The sequence below is a fragment of the Strigops habroptila genome, chromosome 1 (genome assembly GCF_004027225.2).
Source record: "Strigops habroptila isolate Jane chromosome 1, bStrHab1.2.pri, whole genome shotgun sequence".
NCBI lineage: Eukaryota > Metazoa > Chordata > Aves > Psittaciformes > Psittacidae > Strigops > Strigops habroptila.
The window spans coordinates 108,449,648-108,467,309 of NC_044277.2; the positions used below are offsets into that span (position 1 = coordinate 108,449,648).

The 17,662-nt window shown below is 43.6% G+C and overlaps 1 protein-coding gene across 4 annotated transcripts in view; it reads right to left on the reverse strand.

Moving 5' to 3' along the window:
• Positions 1-420: 420 nt before the first annotated feature.
• Positions 421-17,662, reverse strand: part of ADARB2 (adenosine deaminase RNA specific B2 (inactive)) — a 309,775-nt gene continuing 292,533 nt past the window's right edge. For 3 of the 4 annotated variants that reach the window (XM_030497240.1, XM_030497230.1, XM_030497258.1), the window contains 3 exons: positions 12,199-12,380; positions 6,464-6,642; positions 421-3,639 (listed from right to left, as the gene is read on the reverse strand). In XM_030497240.1, coding sequence (XP_030353100.1) covers positions 3,463-3,639; positions 6,464-6,642; positions 12,199-12,380 — 538 coding nt within the window. In that variant the 3' untranslated portion in view covers positions 421-3,462. Of the gene's footprint in view, positions 3,640-6,463; positions 7,090-12,198; positions 12,381-17,662 lie in introns of those variants that run through there. The other variant, XM_030497248.1, reaches the window with a different exon arrangement.

Consider the following 17,662-nt stretch of genomic DNA (forward strand, 5'->3'; position numbering starts at 1 on the left):
GGGTTTGCAAAACTTTATTTAATTTTTATTAGAAAGATCTCTGAGAGTAACTCTTCTTCCAGGATGAGACTGTGTCCTTGTGTAACTTCTTTTACATGAGTGGGCACATCCATCTCTCAATACAAGGGTGTGATTCCTATGGTACATCAAATACAAACTGAATAAGAACATGTTGTCTGTAGATCTACAGTAGGTGTGTGTAAAAATACATATGAGCATTTTGGGGCAAATTCAAGCTGATTGCTAAGCCACAGTAAAAAATGGTCAACAAACAGTGAAAGAACAATTTTACTTGGTATTTTATTCACTTAACAGAAACATTCACTTATCAGGTATCACTGAAGTGCAATTTACAGAACTTAGCAGCAAATTCACATAGGTAAATTCAGATTTATTTTCTTTTGCTGTCTTTTTTGCTTCTTTTTTTTTTACAAATATTACAAATTTACATCCATTAGTACAGTATTGCCATTCACTCATGCGTGTTATGTACAGAATATTCACTAAAGAATTACTACTGAGCAATTTTTCCTTTGCTTCAGGAAATGCTGTGTGTAGGTCACATGTGCTTCTGGGATGTGGTCCCATCACACTCTGTCACTGCATGTAATGAGAAGTAGACACCTAAGGTCATATTCAACCCTACTGCAAACAGGTGCAGCTCCATTGCCTTCACCAAGATCAGCTGATGCCCACTTGCAGTGGGGACTCAGTTTGGTCCCTGCTACTAAATTCGTTCTGGCAGCTGAATCCAGGATTGCATTTATGTATTTCTTGCAAGAAAGGATAATTCAATCCCACTACACTTTTTGTCCTTAAAAATAACCAGGTACGGTGTTTGGTTGTCACAGTAGCTGCAACACCGGCCTGTGAAGCTATATGCATTAGTTGAGCTGACATCATGCCAGGACTGGAGAAGGATGGATGAGGGCAGGGAGATGTATGGAGGAGCCATTGAGGTTTCTTGTGTGCCAGATAAAGACTAACCTGGAGAGGAAAAGTAGAAGACATTGCTTCCCCCTGCCCTGTGGATCTCTGCATGAAAAACCTTGTCCTCTCTGGTTGCCCTGTGGTTTCTCTCTATCGGTGGAGCAGCTGGAGCCCCTGGGACCACCACTGTCACTGTCACACACAGCTTCTCCCACATGTCCAGTCATGGGCCACAGCCCCTCACCTGCCCACTGCCCCTCTGGACACCCCTGCTGCCCGGGTCACACTGTGCCAGTGACAGCTTGCTTAGAGGTTGGGACCATGTGGAGGTACCAGGAAGCTCCAGAAGGTGCTAGAAGTATTCTGAATGTTAATCAGAAGAGCTGACAAAGTCTTCGAAGTATTGACAAAGTGGTTACCATAGAATGTTTCCACTATTGAAACGTCTCAGGTTTTTGGTATTTTTTTTAACTATTTCTACTCTAAGAATTTTTTTTTTATATATATTTTTGGTAGTTAATATGGAATGTATTATTTTGCTGAAAAGGTTTCTGGAAGGGGAGAGCTTCGTGTTATCTAATTTAAAAATTCTAGTTTATCACAATTGTTTTTATACAAGACTCTATAGATACACCTTGTAGTTTATAATCTAAAAATAAAGTCTCATCAAAATACTGTAGCTATTCTATTGTGGGCATCAATAAACAATGTATTTACTGTATATGGCTCTCCAAATGTGATAAACCCTATACAAAGAGCATCTATCTTTATTGATAGGAGCAGTTTCCCGTGTAAAGGAAATTACATGGAAAAATATGAGCCTTGTGTTGTTTGAAAAGTAACTCAGCTTGACAGTTCTGAGAAAATACCAGGACAATTATCACAAATCAGTAGCAGCATGTTATATACAGATTTAAAGAGAATCACAGGAATAAAAAGAAAACAGTAGTTATATACCCGCAAATCCCGTCATTTGAAAAACCAAAAATGGAAAGAAATGTACAGGGCGTTTGAAGGTTGGTTCTGCAGTGGGACTTTCAAAGCTCAGTTCTCCCATGACTGTATCTATCTATCTTCTGCATTCTGATGAAGTTTGCGATGGTTCAAAGGTGAGATTATATCAGACCCAGCCACAGTTATGAAGAAAATATTTAACTGTTGGGTGCTACCCGTCTCCTAACTGAAAACCCCATCTGCTTTTCAGGCTGCAGATGAACGTGAATAATAATACTTGGCATCTACACAGAGCTAAAATTTGAAAGCTGTTACACTGAGTAAGACCTTACCCAAGCTGGTAGTTGCATCTGCTGCACTTACATCAATTGGACTGTGTGGAGAGGTAAAACACACTGCAAGAGTGGCAGAATCTGGCTTACACTGCTGCATATTACCAGAGCATTTTGATCCTGCCAAGTTCGTTAGATGTGAAGCAGGTAAGTAATATTATTCCCATTTGACAGGTGGGGAAACTGAGGCATGAAAGAGCCAGGTATCAAATGTGATCTCTCATTTGGGATGTCTTAGATGCAGCTATTCAACCCAGTGTTTTTTCAAGTGTATGGAGCATCCCAAGCTGACACCCGCTTAATTTAGAGCTGTGGATCATCAGAAGCTTGGAAATCTAAGGTTCTGGCTCCAGCCTGCCTGATTTTAGTCAGCCACCCGAAGCTCCAGTGCTAGGAACATCATCACACTGGTCTCCACTGTCAGCCCCTACAGAGCTGTGCAGCTCCGCAGGCAGTGCAGGGTTGAATCACCCTCTTGACAAGCATCTGCATCCCAGCTGGTGTCTAAAGGGCACATGTGATGAACTGGGTCTGGGCAATTAAAATTTGCAGTGTGCAAAACTTGTGGCCAGCTTTGAAGATTTGGTGGGAAGTGGTTTATCCAAGGCATCAGAGGGAATAAGTGTAAAAACCAAGGGAATCCTGACGTCTGGCTTTGTGCTCAGAGTCAGAGGTGGAAAACAAAGTTTAAAAATTGCTGCATTTGGACCTTTGAGGTCCAAATTCTTACAGATTTAGGCAGCTAACAAACAGGATGATTTTTGCATAGAGGTTAGACACCTTTTTGTGGATGACTATGAATGCTTTGAGACCTGCTGTCATGCCGTGTGCCTGGGGTACTTCCATCTTTGCTCACTATTTTCCATTATTCAGTGATGACTCTTGCACTGATTGTGTGAGGGAAAACAAACTCTATTTTGGATCAGGCAGGTGGCCAACTAGTGCCTCAAATCAGGAATAACCAACAGCAATAAACAATGAAAAGCAGAATCTCTGTGAGGGTAGCATTATAATTTGGGCAGGTACGTTCTAGGGAAGGGATAATGAAAAAGCAGTTTTCTAAAGTTGAGTTCAGTGCATCAGGCACATTTCTATTCATCTATTTCCAATACAGAATTAAAAGCAAATATTCCTGTGGTGGTTGCTATTAAATCTCAAACTGCTTCAATTCTCTCGGCTCATGCGTCCTGCCTAGCCTTCTCTCCAGCTGATTTGATCCAGTCATGTAGCAGAGGTGTCAAGTGATTTATACAGTTAGTAGGAACTGATCTTGCTCTGGGGGTTTCTTCACCCAGGTGCCCAGACCAGCTTTCTGAAACGCTTTAAACAGCTGCTGCTTGACAGACTGGTATGTCTGAGCCACCAGCTTTGCCTCACTGTACACTGATGGCATGTCTCCATGGCTCGGTACTCGTGTGCTCAGCTGCAGAACATAAATCAGGGAAGGGGGAAAAAATAATAATAAAAAAAGCAACCAACAAGCCAAAGGAAACAGGAGGCTTCAGTAGCTGTATAATCTTCGTGTCTACATTTCATAAGCAACAAACAAACTATCACTGTGCTTTGTGTGTTTGCTTTTGGTTTAACAACAAAAATACAGGGAAGCAATAAATGCCTGTGACATGGTTTTGAGCCGTTGTGGAGAGGAACAGCGTAAACAGCTTTGCTTTGGAGTGGGCATAGGCCGTGGCAAACCTTGGTGTGTTTTACAAATGCAAAATCCTGCTTCCTAGGTAAGATGACTTTTAGGGACAAAAAAAGCGAAAAATCCTTCCTGGGGAGCTTTAAAGAATGTGCTCACTTTAGCCTGGGAAGTAGAGCAGCTCAGTGCTTCCAAGTAATGCCAAGAGACAGAAGAAGGAGGGTCCCCTCCCACGCTCTCTCCTTTTTCATCTTTAATCTGCTATTGTTGGAAATGCTGTGGAAGCTGCCCAAGACAGAGCAGAAATCTAGCATCAGGATTCATGCAGGAAAGGGAGTGCTCTGTTGGGACACCGGAGCTCCCGTTGGCAGCTGCCTCAGGAGACAGCACCACATGTCCACTGCCCTCATCACCTGGAGCATGTGCACCCTTTGCTTTGTAGAAGGACTAAATAAAGGACTTCCTCTGACCTGACCAAGTCTTCCCAGTGCCAAACCAGCAGTAAGGCTTTGACATTATATGAAAGAAACTGAGATCTTGGAAAATGCCTTAGGGCAAGCGGATGGGTGAAAGTCCAATGCTTACAAGTGAAGGAAGTAGCACCCTTGTAGGACAATGCATCTCCAGAACATAGCCTGATGAGCAAACAACACTCTTTTCCTTCTCTCTAAAGAGGAGAGATGCTGAAAGACAGATTAAAGGAGCAGGTGGATGTACAGCCTGAAATGAACGGCTCTAGTCCATGTGGGGCTAGCGCACTGTGGGGCTGCTCTGGCCGGGGGTACACTGGCCCAGCCAGGGAGAGAGGGTGATGCTGTCAGCCCGGGATTCAGTGGGCCACAAGCTAGCCTCACCAGCGGTGGCTTCCCTCCAGCTGCCCCTTTGTTCCCCAGAGGTGGACACTGATGATATCACCAAATGCTTTGTATTGCCAAAATCAAAGTGCCCTGCTCAACCACGAGTTACTCCCTCCTGCTCACCCCAACCCCAACCTCATCCCTGCTGGGAGCCAGATGCAGTCCGGCTCTCCTGGCCATAGTTCTCTCCATAGCCTGCCCTGGGGCCCAACTTGCCTCAGGTTTTGTTCCTCTGAGGATCAATCCACTAATTGATCGTCACCCCGCTTCCCATGCCACCTGCTGTGCAATAAATAGGCTGGGACCTGTGCCACCGAACTGTGGCTGAGACTTGGGCATAAAGCCCAGGTTGGTCCCTTCTGCTCCCCACCAAGGTTCAGGGTCCCTGCTAGGACAGGTCATGCCACTGCCTGGGATGGAATGAGTCTCACCAGCCTCCTTCCCAGGGCTCTCCTGCAGAGCAAAACAACCTGTCCTCACACCTCCCCACCCCGCCTGACTGTTTGGTTTCCCAAAAGACTTCATTGGCGGAAGTGACTCCAGACTGCCCTGCCATCACTCTGCCTTGCTCTTTTCCACTCATTTCCCAATAAGGAAAAGGATTTGGCACTTAATATTTTTTTTCTTGTCTTTGTCTTCTCCAATTCTACATGAACTGCAGGACAAGTCTTGACAAGCCTCTTTATAGCAAATTAATATTCTATTGGTGAAAGGAGGTGGGCTGAGGAGACACTGCATGTTCCCTGCTGCTCCTCCTGGAAGTGGTGCTCAGCACCTTGGTATCTGTGTCCTTCTCTCCCCCAGCACTTCCTTGAAGGGTCAGGCAAGAGGAGAAATGGTGATTCCAGAGCCAGAAATAATGATAAGAAAATTTCCTTATTCCACATCAAGCTTTTTCCTATATGTCCTACATCTGTGGGCTCCATGTTTTTGGCCATCCATCTGTCCTGACACTGCTTCCTGTCTGTGGGAAGTAACTGAAGTGTGAGGGCAGTTGACTTCAGTGCCATTTCAAATAAGGGGAGTTCATGGTTATTTTCCCTAGGGAAAGCAGGGCTGTCAAGGGGTGGTGGCCATTATAATTAAGTACAACCTGTAGTTTTAATACCATTAAATTGTACTGCTGCTGAGTGTATTGAAATCAGAGAGCCTTCAGCACCTGTTCACTCACCTTAGGAGCTGTATCATTGTATGGATGTCTCAGTAGATCTGGGAGAGTGGGGAAGAGGAGAGGAATGGGCAATCCACAGCACCTGCTTTAGCTAACTTGGGTGAGAGTGGGATCTGTTTAGGTTGGGAGTCTAAACCCCTGTGGAACAATAAAGTGGAGTAGATGCCTCCAAGGCAATGAGAAATATTTCCCTCAGGCCTCCAAGACATAGTGAGTTGAATTCTCCTCTTAGAGTCAAAGGGATACTTGGGGTTAGATGCTTAAAAGATTACCCAGTTGTGCTTGTATGAACACCTAACACTCTCTTGGCTTTTGACTGCTCATCTGAGCATGGGTCCATTGCCAAGCACAGCCAGAACACTCATCTCCCCTCCAAACCCACCTCAGCTTTCATCTACCATAGCTGATCCCACAGGCTCTTAGCTCCTAATCCTCTCCCAGGCATTATCAGGAGGGACACAGGACACCTGTGGAGGCTGCAACTTCATCATGAGATTGCTAAAACAAGGCTGATGCTGGGGAAGGGACAAGCCTACCTAGTCCTGGCAGCAGTGTCCTGTTAGCGCATCAGACCTACCTTTCCATGAAGCTTTGCCCACCGAGTGAAGAACATGTGCTTGCAGAGCCGTGAGGGAGTCCCACAGGTCCTCTTCCCCGTTGTGGCATTGATAACCTCCAGGTCAGTGTTCCCCACAATCCAGTTCACACTGAAGCTGGGAGATTTTCCGGGCTGCCGAGCATCAGCGTGGCTAATCCCTGGCAGGACAGAGGGACACCAGTAACATCCAGCTAAACACTGAAACCTTCAGAGGCTGCTAATGTGGTGAGTTGTTGTGGAACATGAGACGTCCTTGAATGAACACGCTGGCATTGCGCACTGTGTGTGCTGTTATCACCTCTGGTTAAATGTTACCAGCTGAGTACTTTAGAGAGACATAATTTAAGAATTCCTACAGATCTTTGTCCACCTTGAAGGCAACCTTTCTTTAGCCTAAGGAAAGCCATTAGATGTAGCGTGTGCTATTGACAGCAGTGTGACGGTTGCTGAGTGAAATCTTTCAGAAAGGCTTTAATGGCATAACTGGTTTTTACAAGGAGTTAAGCAGCAAAGTGCTTTATCCATGAGTTCCTCCAGGTGAGCTTTCCATGGTCCAGCATATTTATCTGCTATTAACTGCTGGGGCCTTTGCTGTGACAGGAAGTCTAGATCACAGGGAGTATAAACAGGGGATAAGAAAATACAAAACATACATTTCATCATAACAGAGAGATTATTAGATTCAAGTTAATAATGACCTTGTAGACACTGCAGACCTACACAGGGAACTCTTACTCCCCACCTTGCTTGCAAGATTCCTACCCTGTATGGGTGCAACGATCTCTTCAAGAGCTAGTTAGTGTCCTAATGGCAACATTTTGGACATCTTTAAGTGGAATGCATCTTATTTAATTTTAGACAGCTACAATGATGATGTTTTTGGTCATCTGGGGTGACGGTATGACCTTTGTGTCACTCGCATAGCAAATTTTGGACATCTGAATCACATACTGGAGTCCACAGCCTACAAGGGTGAGATCTCCCTTGGCTCTAAATACAGATCAGGGCTGCAAGGTCAGGTGTGGGTGTGTGTATGAGAGAGAGTTATTTTTAACAAGGTAAATTCCTGTCTCTTCTTAACCATTTAGTGTACTTCAACCTTTCCATGACTCTCTGTTGCTTTCTTATTCCTTGTACCTGAAACTAGGGAAGGATTACTCTTTGCAAGGAAATAAGGGGAATAAAGAAAGCGGTTGGATCATTTTCCAGAACAGGATAAATGCAACCAAGTGAGCTCTGCCTTGCCCTGCTCATTAGTGGTTTTGGGAGCAAAGAACCAGCACTGGGAGCTTCCAAGGCTGGAAAGACAGAGAGACCTGAAGCAGTTTGAATATGTTGGAAAGGTGGGCATTGGATGGTGTGTCTGGATTCAGCTGTTGAGCCCCTCTCTACTAATTTGCTGCGTGGGCCACTAGCCTGCGAACCTGGACAACAAAAGCTGCCACGGTGAGCAGGCAGGTGGGGACTGTGCTGGTGGGCAGGAGCTGCCTGGCACAGCCAGGACAGCACAGGCCAGGCCTGGATCTCTGTTTCCAAATGGCAGCTCCTGCTGGAGCCCCTGCCTGCGGCAGCTCCGGCAACAGCTCATGGTTTGCACAGCTTGATGGGACCTGCTTTCATTGCTCCTGGGTGGAGGGTAACAGAGAAAGGTCCTTTGCGTTTTTTGCTGAAGAGTTTCAAAGAACTTCTGCAGAGAGGGAGCAGTACTGATACAGGCTGTACAGAGAGGAGAAGACTAAAGAAGAGAGACCAAAACCCCTCCTTTCCAAAGTGCCTGTCCTTGCTCAGGGATCTTATTTTCGGAACAAGTGCACATCATGAGCATCTGCTGATCTCTGGCAGAGTGGGAAGGAGATGGGAGCTGGTGGGAATGCAGCATTCAACACCATGTGAAACATGCCAAGCTTGGTAAGCCCCTGAGAGAGACCACAGGAGAAGCAGAGGGCTGTGCAGGGTCAGTTGTGGCAGAGACGCTGCCTCTGCAGGCACCTCCTGCCTGGGGCCTCTCAGCATCGTGGGAAGCAATGCCAGTGAGGACATACTCCCTGTCCCCTCCTGTCCCCTCTATGCTGGGAGGGAGCTGCAAGCGCCAGATGAGCATGCACAAAGAGGTGGCCATTGAAGTGGAAAAAAATTATACAGCACTACCACTTTGTATCGGTGGCAAAGATGGAATTGCAGAAATTATCTCAGTCACTGGGACTGAACTCGCTACTGTGTATAGAAGAGAATTACAGCTAAGTCATAACGTCACCCAGGATTTGTAAACACATTCACATCATATTAATACCTCTCTCAATTTCTTTTCCCCTGAGAAAACAGATCAGTCTGCATCTAAAACTCCGGTTCACCTAGGCAACAGGATATAAACCGAGAACTTGAAAATCAGATAGCTCTCTGACGCTATTCAAATGCCTCTATACAGAACAAGATGCAAACAGATCAAAATCAGCTGTTTGGCACTATGCACCGCTCTCTGTCAAGATAGCACCTAAAAGCTTAGAGGACTTAAGTGCCAAAAAACATGACAGCAAACACCCTGCCATGCAAAGTTGACACAGGCCTCTAAATAAATACAAATGTAAAAACACTGGCCAAAGGAAATGAAGGAAAGGCTACATGGAGGACAGAGCAGGCTGTGGGTGCCTACCAAGTGGGGGCTGTACACCCTGCTCAGCCTTTCTGGCACCTCTCTCTGCTCTGGGTGGACCACTGTGAGAGCTGGACGCTTGCCCCAGTGCCTGGAAAACCCTCCATGCTGGTTTTCATGTTTTCTCTTCCCAACTATCACATGTAAGTACATGTGTTTATGTGATACATAATGATATTTTCACATCATTTTCCGAATGCAAGAGAAGAGGCTTTAAAAGAAAAAACATGAGACTCATGACAGATGCAAATATAGAGCCTAGATATCTCCTCTGATTGTTGTTTTTGGTCTTTCTTCAACACTTTTTTTCATGTTTTTCTTCTGACAAATAATTATTCTGTTTTTATTTGAAAAGGAACACCCAAATAATCTAGATAATTTTCTCTCCTTTATGTAAAGCATTCTCCTTAAAACCAACACAACAAAGAGTACAATAGGAGACTGTAGAAACTGGAAGGAAAAATCTTTGTACAAATAATATGAACTTGAGTATCGTGGGATATGAACTGAAATCTGTTCTCATTCTCCTCTCTCTCCTCGCAAAACCTCATGCTTCTTCAAGATACCCTTTAGAATCGCCTCAATCTTGAGAGAACATGAAATAAAAATGACATAGGGCTTTTCTTTCTTCTAAAAAATACACCCAAGTTTAACCCCCATGAATGAGTGGATTTCCACCTGGCTGGGACTGGTGTGAGCAGAAAACCTTACTGATTATTTTTCTGTGGGGCCAAGGAGTTATCTCAGAACATCTCATCACACACTCTCCTCTCCTTTGAAAAGTTCGTACTGCTATGATCAAGTGACAAAATAATTGGCATCCTTATATTTGAAGGACTCCTGCAGTTTGAAATCCCTGGCTGGCCTGATCACTGAGACAAGTGTGGGAGATGGAGTTGCCTGGCTGAGATTGCTGAGGTTTGGTCTCTTAACACATTTGGTACGGCTTTTGCTAGGTGCCCATCTCCTCTGCCACTGGATATGCTGTCAGCACTGTTTTCCAGGTAAGGGAAATACAGTATAAGCCTCAGCTATGTAAGTTTTAAGCAGTATTGGCTCCCTGAGATATGTGGGGGAGGGAAGATTACAAATAATGGCTTTAGAGACAAAAACAGTGTAGACACAGAGAGAAACAGATTCCTCCCACTGCTTATCCTGGGCTGAAAAAACCCCACAAACACCACTGAAAGCAAAGCAAAAGCTTTTATAAACAGAAGTCTCTGGGAAGGAGGAAGACAGCCATGAAACAATCAGATATTTAAAGTGACACAAGGATCCCTCTGATGCATTTCTATCTCCCCTGAAATCTCTGGCAATGACTCTTGGACATAAATAAACACTTGGGCCAATATGAGCTATTACTTTTACTCTGCAGGGCTATCCCAGCAAAGCAAGAGCTGTTCTGTGGTTAAATCTCTTAATAAAGCCCTTATTGTGTTTTCAGCCTTTCAACAGTTCAGGTGGGTTTCCCTGTACATCCCACAGACAGAGTGAAAGTGGGTGTGATTTTGATCTTAATGTAAGGGTGGGCTTACTTATAAGGCATTATGGCTGGCACAGGATGAGATCAGCTTCCCTAGTGGGAGTTGCAGAGGCTTCTACCAGACTGGGGTGTGCTGCTGGAATAACAGCCAGGTTTCGGAAATGAGGAGATTTTTCTTGACCAGCTGGGAGTCCTTTTCTCCTTCCCATAACGTGGGACAGGAAGGCAGAGGGGGGATGAGTCATGCCCTGGCCGGGCCAAGGCAGGAGGGACAGGAGAGGACATGGGATGGAGGAGGCATGTGGAGCACAGTTTCCTGCATACTTGCATTCTGCAGTCTTTGGCTAGCTGCACTAAAGAGTTAAAAAATGGAGATAAGATGTTCAAATACGGATAAGCCTTCTGACCTACTCACTTCATAACACATACATGCACATCACACTTGCCAGATGTACTAAACCACACAGAACCTGAGAATTTCCCCAGTGGCTAAACTATCACTTCTGCCTCAGCTAAACTGATTTTGTCACAAGGACATGTTAAAACAGAAACAAAACAAAACAAGAACATGAAATAAACAAGCAATAAACCAGCACTCTCCTGACTGAGGAACCTAGAGGACTTCGAAAGTCAGTGGTGTACTCCCACTAAAACATCCTGACTTCCCAACTCTGTAACCTTGACATTGTATCGGTGTGTCAGGGAATCCTTCTGAGGAAAAATTGTCAGTCTAAGAGTAAAGTAAGAGGCCAAGCCTGTGGAGAACTGGTGGCCCTTAGCACCCACATGCCTCATGAGGATCTGAAGGCATTCAAGACTTTGTGGAATTTTGCTGGGATGAGGCTGGACAGCTGCTGCCTGGCTGGGGATTAAGGAAGTGGGAGTCAAGGCGATGGAGAAGCACCAGACACCTGGAGTTGGAACAGGGACAGGGCAGGAGAAGTGGTGGCAGTGTGAGTAGTCTGAAAGAGAGCTGGAAACCACAGAGATGCTCACACGACAGGCAGCAGCCCCGTCTGATGACAGCAACGCCTCCCTGAGGCCTGCAGAGCAGGCATGGTCTCCTGCATGAGCAAACAGTCCTTTTCTTATGGCTGTTTGCTCCAAACACAATGGCTAGCAAGCGGTAAAGGAGCAGGGGCACTGGTGGCTGGGCTTTACGCATGGTGCCAGAGATGCGGGGCTGGTTCTCCTGACTTCGTACATTCATTGTGTTCGCTGGCTGAGGAAGACTGGGACGAGAGAGAGTTAAACCTGATATTTACTGAAAACTTTGCCCCTGGTTTTTAGAAATCTTTTACTTAGTCATTCACTTTTTTCCACTTTGAGCATTCTTTGTACAGTGTTTTTTTTGCTACCAGCTTCTATCCACTACTGGTGCTTTTAGTGGTCACTGCATATTAAAAAGGAACTGGATTTAAATGCATCAGATTCTTCATTTTGCAAATTCATACTCTGCAGGAAGAAAAGAAGGCATGAGCTAATGGTTTACTTACAAACAAGTAAACATTCCTGTTGGTGACCAGCACAATTAGTGATGGAAGAGGGGATCATTTGTCTTGCAGGCAGGTGTTTGCTTACCACTGAGAAGCAGCTGATTGCGCCGGTATGAAGCTGGCAGCTGACCAATGTCTTCTATTCTATGGCTCATTACCCGGGAAAGGTGACCAGTGTGATAGAGGCTTCCCACAATGATGCTGTGCAAGTACATGGGTTCGATGAAGGAGCTGAGGAGAGCACCTTGGAGCCCAAGGATGTTCCATCTGGAAAAGAAATTCAGGAGCAATAAAACACAAAGAATGGCCACAAGAGAGCTGCCCTGGGAAAATCAGTGAAGGCAAGCATATGGATTGGATGAGAGATGAAACTGTTCCTGTCTGCGTCCTATGATGCATGAAGCATTGCACTGTTGGGTTATTATACATCTATGGACTGATTCCACCTCTATGATGGTTTTAGATTACCATGAAACCACTGAGTTAAGGGATATGTTTCTGTCTTGTGTTATTGCAAACAGAGGCCTCTTGTTGAGAGCTATTCTTTATAAACGGATTTTGTGTTTGATGAATGTTCATTTAGCATGTCTTTAGCAGAATTTTAATTTTTTTATGCATCTATAATTTTACACTTGCAATGGTAGAGCTAAAATGAAAACTTCCTTTATTCTACCTGTATTTACCATTTTTCATATATTAGTACCATCCCCTAGTCATACAGCCAAGATAATAAATGGCATAGGTGGCCAAAATTCCCACAGAATTGTGAATAATTTTCCAAAGCTTCACAAGCTAACATTTCCTTGCACAAATGAGCATGCAGATGTGAAGACATCCATAAGACTCAAATCCCGATCCTGAAAAATAAAAAAATAGTTACACTTTTAGGCAATTTATTTGTAATCAATAGTTTGACCTGCTCTAACGTGTTCAGAGTGATGAGTATGTCTCATTCTATTGCTGTCTTAAAGGTGCAACAAAGCGATGCTGGAAACCTTGGGGCCTTCAATCTGTTAATGACTGTGAGCTCCATACTACTGATGTTGGATTAGTTGCCAGAATTGTTCTGCATTTTAATAGCCCATAAATTTTTATATCTAGCTAGGCACAAATACGACAGGATGCTTGCTCTAAATTCTTCAGGGGACAGGTAATTGGTTAAAGAGTGGAAAAATTGTAAAGAGGAAAGAAGTCATGATGCTGTTGTCTTCTTGGCAAACCTATTTAGCTCAGTCCACCTAACAAGGTGTTCCCCACCGCACAAACACTAACATGCTCTCTCACACTTGGATAATATTTTTATGTAAGTGCAACACTGTCAATCTGTTTGAATAGTTCTGAGTTCAGGAGTTCAAACTGAAAATGCTTCAGAAAATGTAGTTTTAGAGAGCGTATTTTGGCTCATTAAAAACCGAAACACCAGCAGCATTTGGAATTCCGTAGCTGACTGAAGAAAAGGGTAAGAGGTGCCTGCTATTTAAGGCAACATCCAGTGGCTGCCATGCTAAATAACGTGTTTAAAGCACAATCTCCATCAGCAGCAAGCATTATGTAGCTAATTTCTTACATCATTGTTCTTTTCATTAATTAACATTTCTCAGCCGTTAGTGCAATTATTGCAGTGCCTCCGTGCTGTATGTCTCTTTTCATGATTAATAAGGAGTCATTATATTTCCCTTTCCTGAAGCAGTCAATTAACACGGTATACTTTCCATTAATTACTGAATGTTTAAAACCAGCATGCTATACCTGGAGAGCAATCTGCTCTAGGAACCTGTGACACCAATTGCTTTAAAAAGTTCTCTTTAAATTTTATTCCAAAAACACAAGCAATTTAGCTGGCTGTATTAATTTGCCTCCGAAGCAGGGCTGTGAATGAGAAACATCTTTTAATCTCATGCAAGAAAAGGCAGCCATCTGGCTGCTGAGGATTTCAGAGTCAGACTCTCCCCATCTCCCTCTGTAAATGCAGGTCATTAAAGTAATGTGTTCATCTACATAAAACTCAAATGGAATATAAAAGGTAATATTTATATACAAACAATTTAGTCCCACAATTTAAACAGTCATTGGTTTTATGAAACATTTACTTTAGTCGATCAGATTTGCATAACTTCATTTGGGGGAAAAAAAAGTGTGGTCATTCCTGCAAATAACATCATTTTTAAAGGAAAGAAGCAGCTGCCTCTTTGAGTAAATATCTTATCATGATGCAAAATTAATAATGCAAGCTTAAGAAATAGAGTTGAATTCAGCTAACAATAGTGTGCCTCCGACCAGCTTCTAAGACTAGTAAAAAAATTAGACAGTGATATCTTTGTCCAGATGGAAACACGTAAGATATCAGTGTTGTTTTCAACACTTGACATTTCCTTAGAAAAAACTTGTATCTTTGATTGAAAGAGAGAAAAAAAGCAGCTAAACAGAAAAACAACATATGTTCAACAGTATTTGAATTTTAGCAATATGCGCATCACAAGAAATCATCTGAGCTTTATTTACCAAAATAGGGGATTGTGTTCAGATCATAAATTATAAGGTAATAATGATTATTTAATTTAAATTCTTCGCAAGGAACTTTCATTTTCTTTAGAGATATTTCTCTGCCTAATTCTGAACATGTTCATCCTGGTGTAAAAAAGGGATTCACATGTCAATGGAATTACATTATTGGGAATCATAATATAAGTATGATCAGGTCATCTCCTATGTATTAAAAGCATTTAATAAACATTAATTAACTCTCACAATGCTGCTGTGAGGTAAAGCCCCATTTTTATACACCCTGGGGAATCAAGGCAGAGGCAGTACGGCTTGCTGAAGTCTCCTGTGTTACTCAGAGACAGAGCTAGACTCCATGGCTTCTAGATGCAATAGTTGTTCCTCAAGACAACCCTGTTTTCCCATCCCAAAAGAAGACCCAGGCCAGTGTAGGGGGCAAGGAAACTTCTATATCAGCCATGGTGGGTTTTGAGTTCAAGGTATAAGTAATTGCAAGACAAATGGTACAGAAGGGCTGGACCAAAAAAAGGGAAGGGAGAAGAACATAAGAATACAGGCCAAGAGAGCAAGCCATGCTTGATGGATAGAAAACGGTGTAAAAAGAGACTATCCCAGAACCAGTCAGCATCCTACAGTAGGAGAAGACAATGAAATCACAAAAGGTGCTGACATCGAGAAGGCAGTGTTTGGTGGGGACTGCTTGCTGGGTCTTCTAGAGCAATGCCAAGGCTGGTGTCTGCCATGGTGGCGGTGGGGAAATGGGATGAGGTGATGGCACTGCTGCCTGTACACCAGCCACTTCCCGGTGCAACACAGCACTGTTTTAGCAGCATCCAGTCAGAGAAGATGGATGAAAAAGCAGAGATGGAGCTTTGCTTCAGGTCTAGCCCAGGTTTGGCAAAGTGTCTGGCCAATTGTTTCTTTCTGGAAAGCATCCCCAAGCACACACATGAGTCCCACTAAGTCAGCACAAATCTTAAGAAAAGAGGGATCCCGTGCTGAGCTGGTCAAAGCTAGACCCTTGCACTGCCGCTGTTGTCCTTCAGAGCACAGTAAAAGCACATTAATGATGGGGGAAATTTTCAGTACTCACTGTGGTTCTGTTCTGTGGATAAAAAGACCTACCTTGGAGGGCGGCCAGTTCAGTATTTTGCATAAACAATAGATTTAACTGACAAATATTTGGGGGAAGATCTTTTATCCTGTGTTTTGTACATCCCTTGACCAACACACATGGCTTATGTACTGACTCGATCCTTTGATATCTGAACATCTATGGGATTATTTGTAGGCAGATGATAGGGAGAGATCTGGCTGAACAACAATGAAACTATCAATAAGGATGTTCATTTTTGAAGGAGCTATTTCTCTGTAGCCTCATTTAGGTCTATGGAAGTAGCTGTGTTCCCATCTGTAACAAAGTGCTCTCTTCAAATATGGCTTTTCAAAATAAAATTATTATTCAGAGCAATGCAGTGTTACATTTTGGGTCCTCTATATATCAAAGTGACTTTTCTTGCTATGAGGAAATATGCTGGATCATTCTGAATTTTCCTAATTGTGCAAGATTTTAAGGGCTGCTTTCAAGGGCACTTTTGTAAGGCGCCCTTCTAATAACTTCTATGCTGTATGCTTTGTAATAACCCTTCCAATAAAGTGAAAATCAACTCACTGCTCCCTTAGTCACAGATCTTATTTAAAAAAGCCCAAATCTTCAGCAAGCAGGATCAATAAAACCAAATGTCTCCCCTTTTCACTTAAATATGGGAGCTTTTTTGTGCTTTAAATGGATGGAAAGTATACCCTTCCTTTTGTTCAAACAGCAGATATTACTGCACTGTTTACAAAGACAAAATCCTGCATCCAGTTTTCAATATAGATAATCCCTGAATAAATATATTTTTGCCTGTTTGTCAATCACAGAAATGCCAGCGATGAGCTGGGAGGCATCCCAGAGCAGGCAGCCTTTTTTTAATTAGATGCTGTGCTCCCCCAGCCCTGCACATGGGGTGGGCTGGGGGCAAGCCCTTGCAGCTCCCACACTGCTGGCAGCCCAGGGACACCAGTGAGGTGTGCCGGGAGATGTGTCCTAAAGTCATAACCACATCACAGCGCCACACCTGCATGCTGTAGCATTCTCTCAGCAAGTGAGTTGGCTGCAGCCCCCATGCCAGGACCAACCAAAATACGGATGATAAAAATACTGAGGAAGGGGTTTAGGGACAAACCCATGGGGTCCAAAGGGTGCAGCCTTGCTCAGGTCAGCATGTGGCTCCTCACCCATTGCTGAGCTGTGGTGTGACACCTGGAGACCCTTTGCTGAGTATTGCCAGCATCAGTTTGTACATAGCATTACCCAAAGCTGAATGCCGACACACTCCTGCCCTCAAACCCCTTCGAAACTGAGATGTGGAGAGATTTGCATGGTGCTTTAAAACATCTCAAGGAACTGAGCCCACCTGCCGTTGAAGCTTGGTGAGACTGAAGTGTCTCCTCTGGACCTTTGGAAATCTTGCCCATTAAAAAGCATTGCTGATGAATTTCAAAGCTTATTTTGTTAAGGCTTCTTACAAAAGATACCTTTTTTTGGTCATTATTACGAGCTTTAAGTCTTACCCGCTTGGTGTGTTGTTAACCTCCTGTACCACAGTTTCTATCACCAATATTTCCAGCTATGCTTCACACAGTATAAATTGTTATTCAGGCTGGCCTGTGCTCAGCAGAACACCTGTGGTGTTTCTATTTATATGACCATTTAGCTATTATTGGTTTGAAAACTGGAACTAGTGCATTAGTTTTTGATCTGTACTTTAACAGTAGGTGGTTTATATATGTTTTCTGGAACATACCTTGTGGTGAAAGATTGAAATTGAAATCTCAGTCACACAGAAAGGGGTTAAGAGAGAGAATTACAAATCTTGTGCACAAATCATCTCTAATTGAAGATCTAGCTGTGTTAATTGATTTTAATTTACATTAATATGCAGCCTTTGAAGTAGCTTTTCTTAAGAGTTACCTTGTCAAGCTCAGTCTTCTGACAACAATGG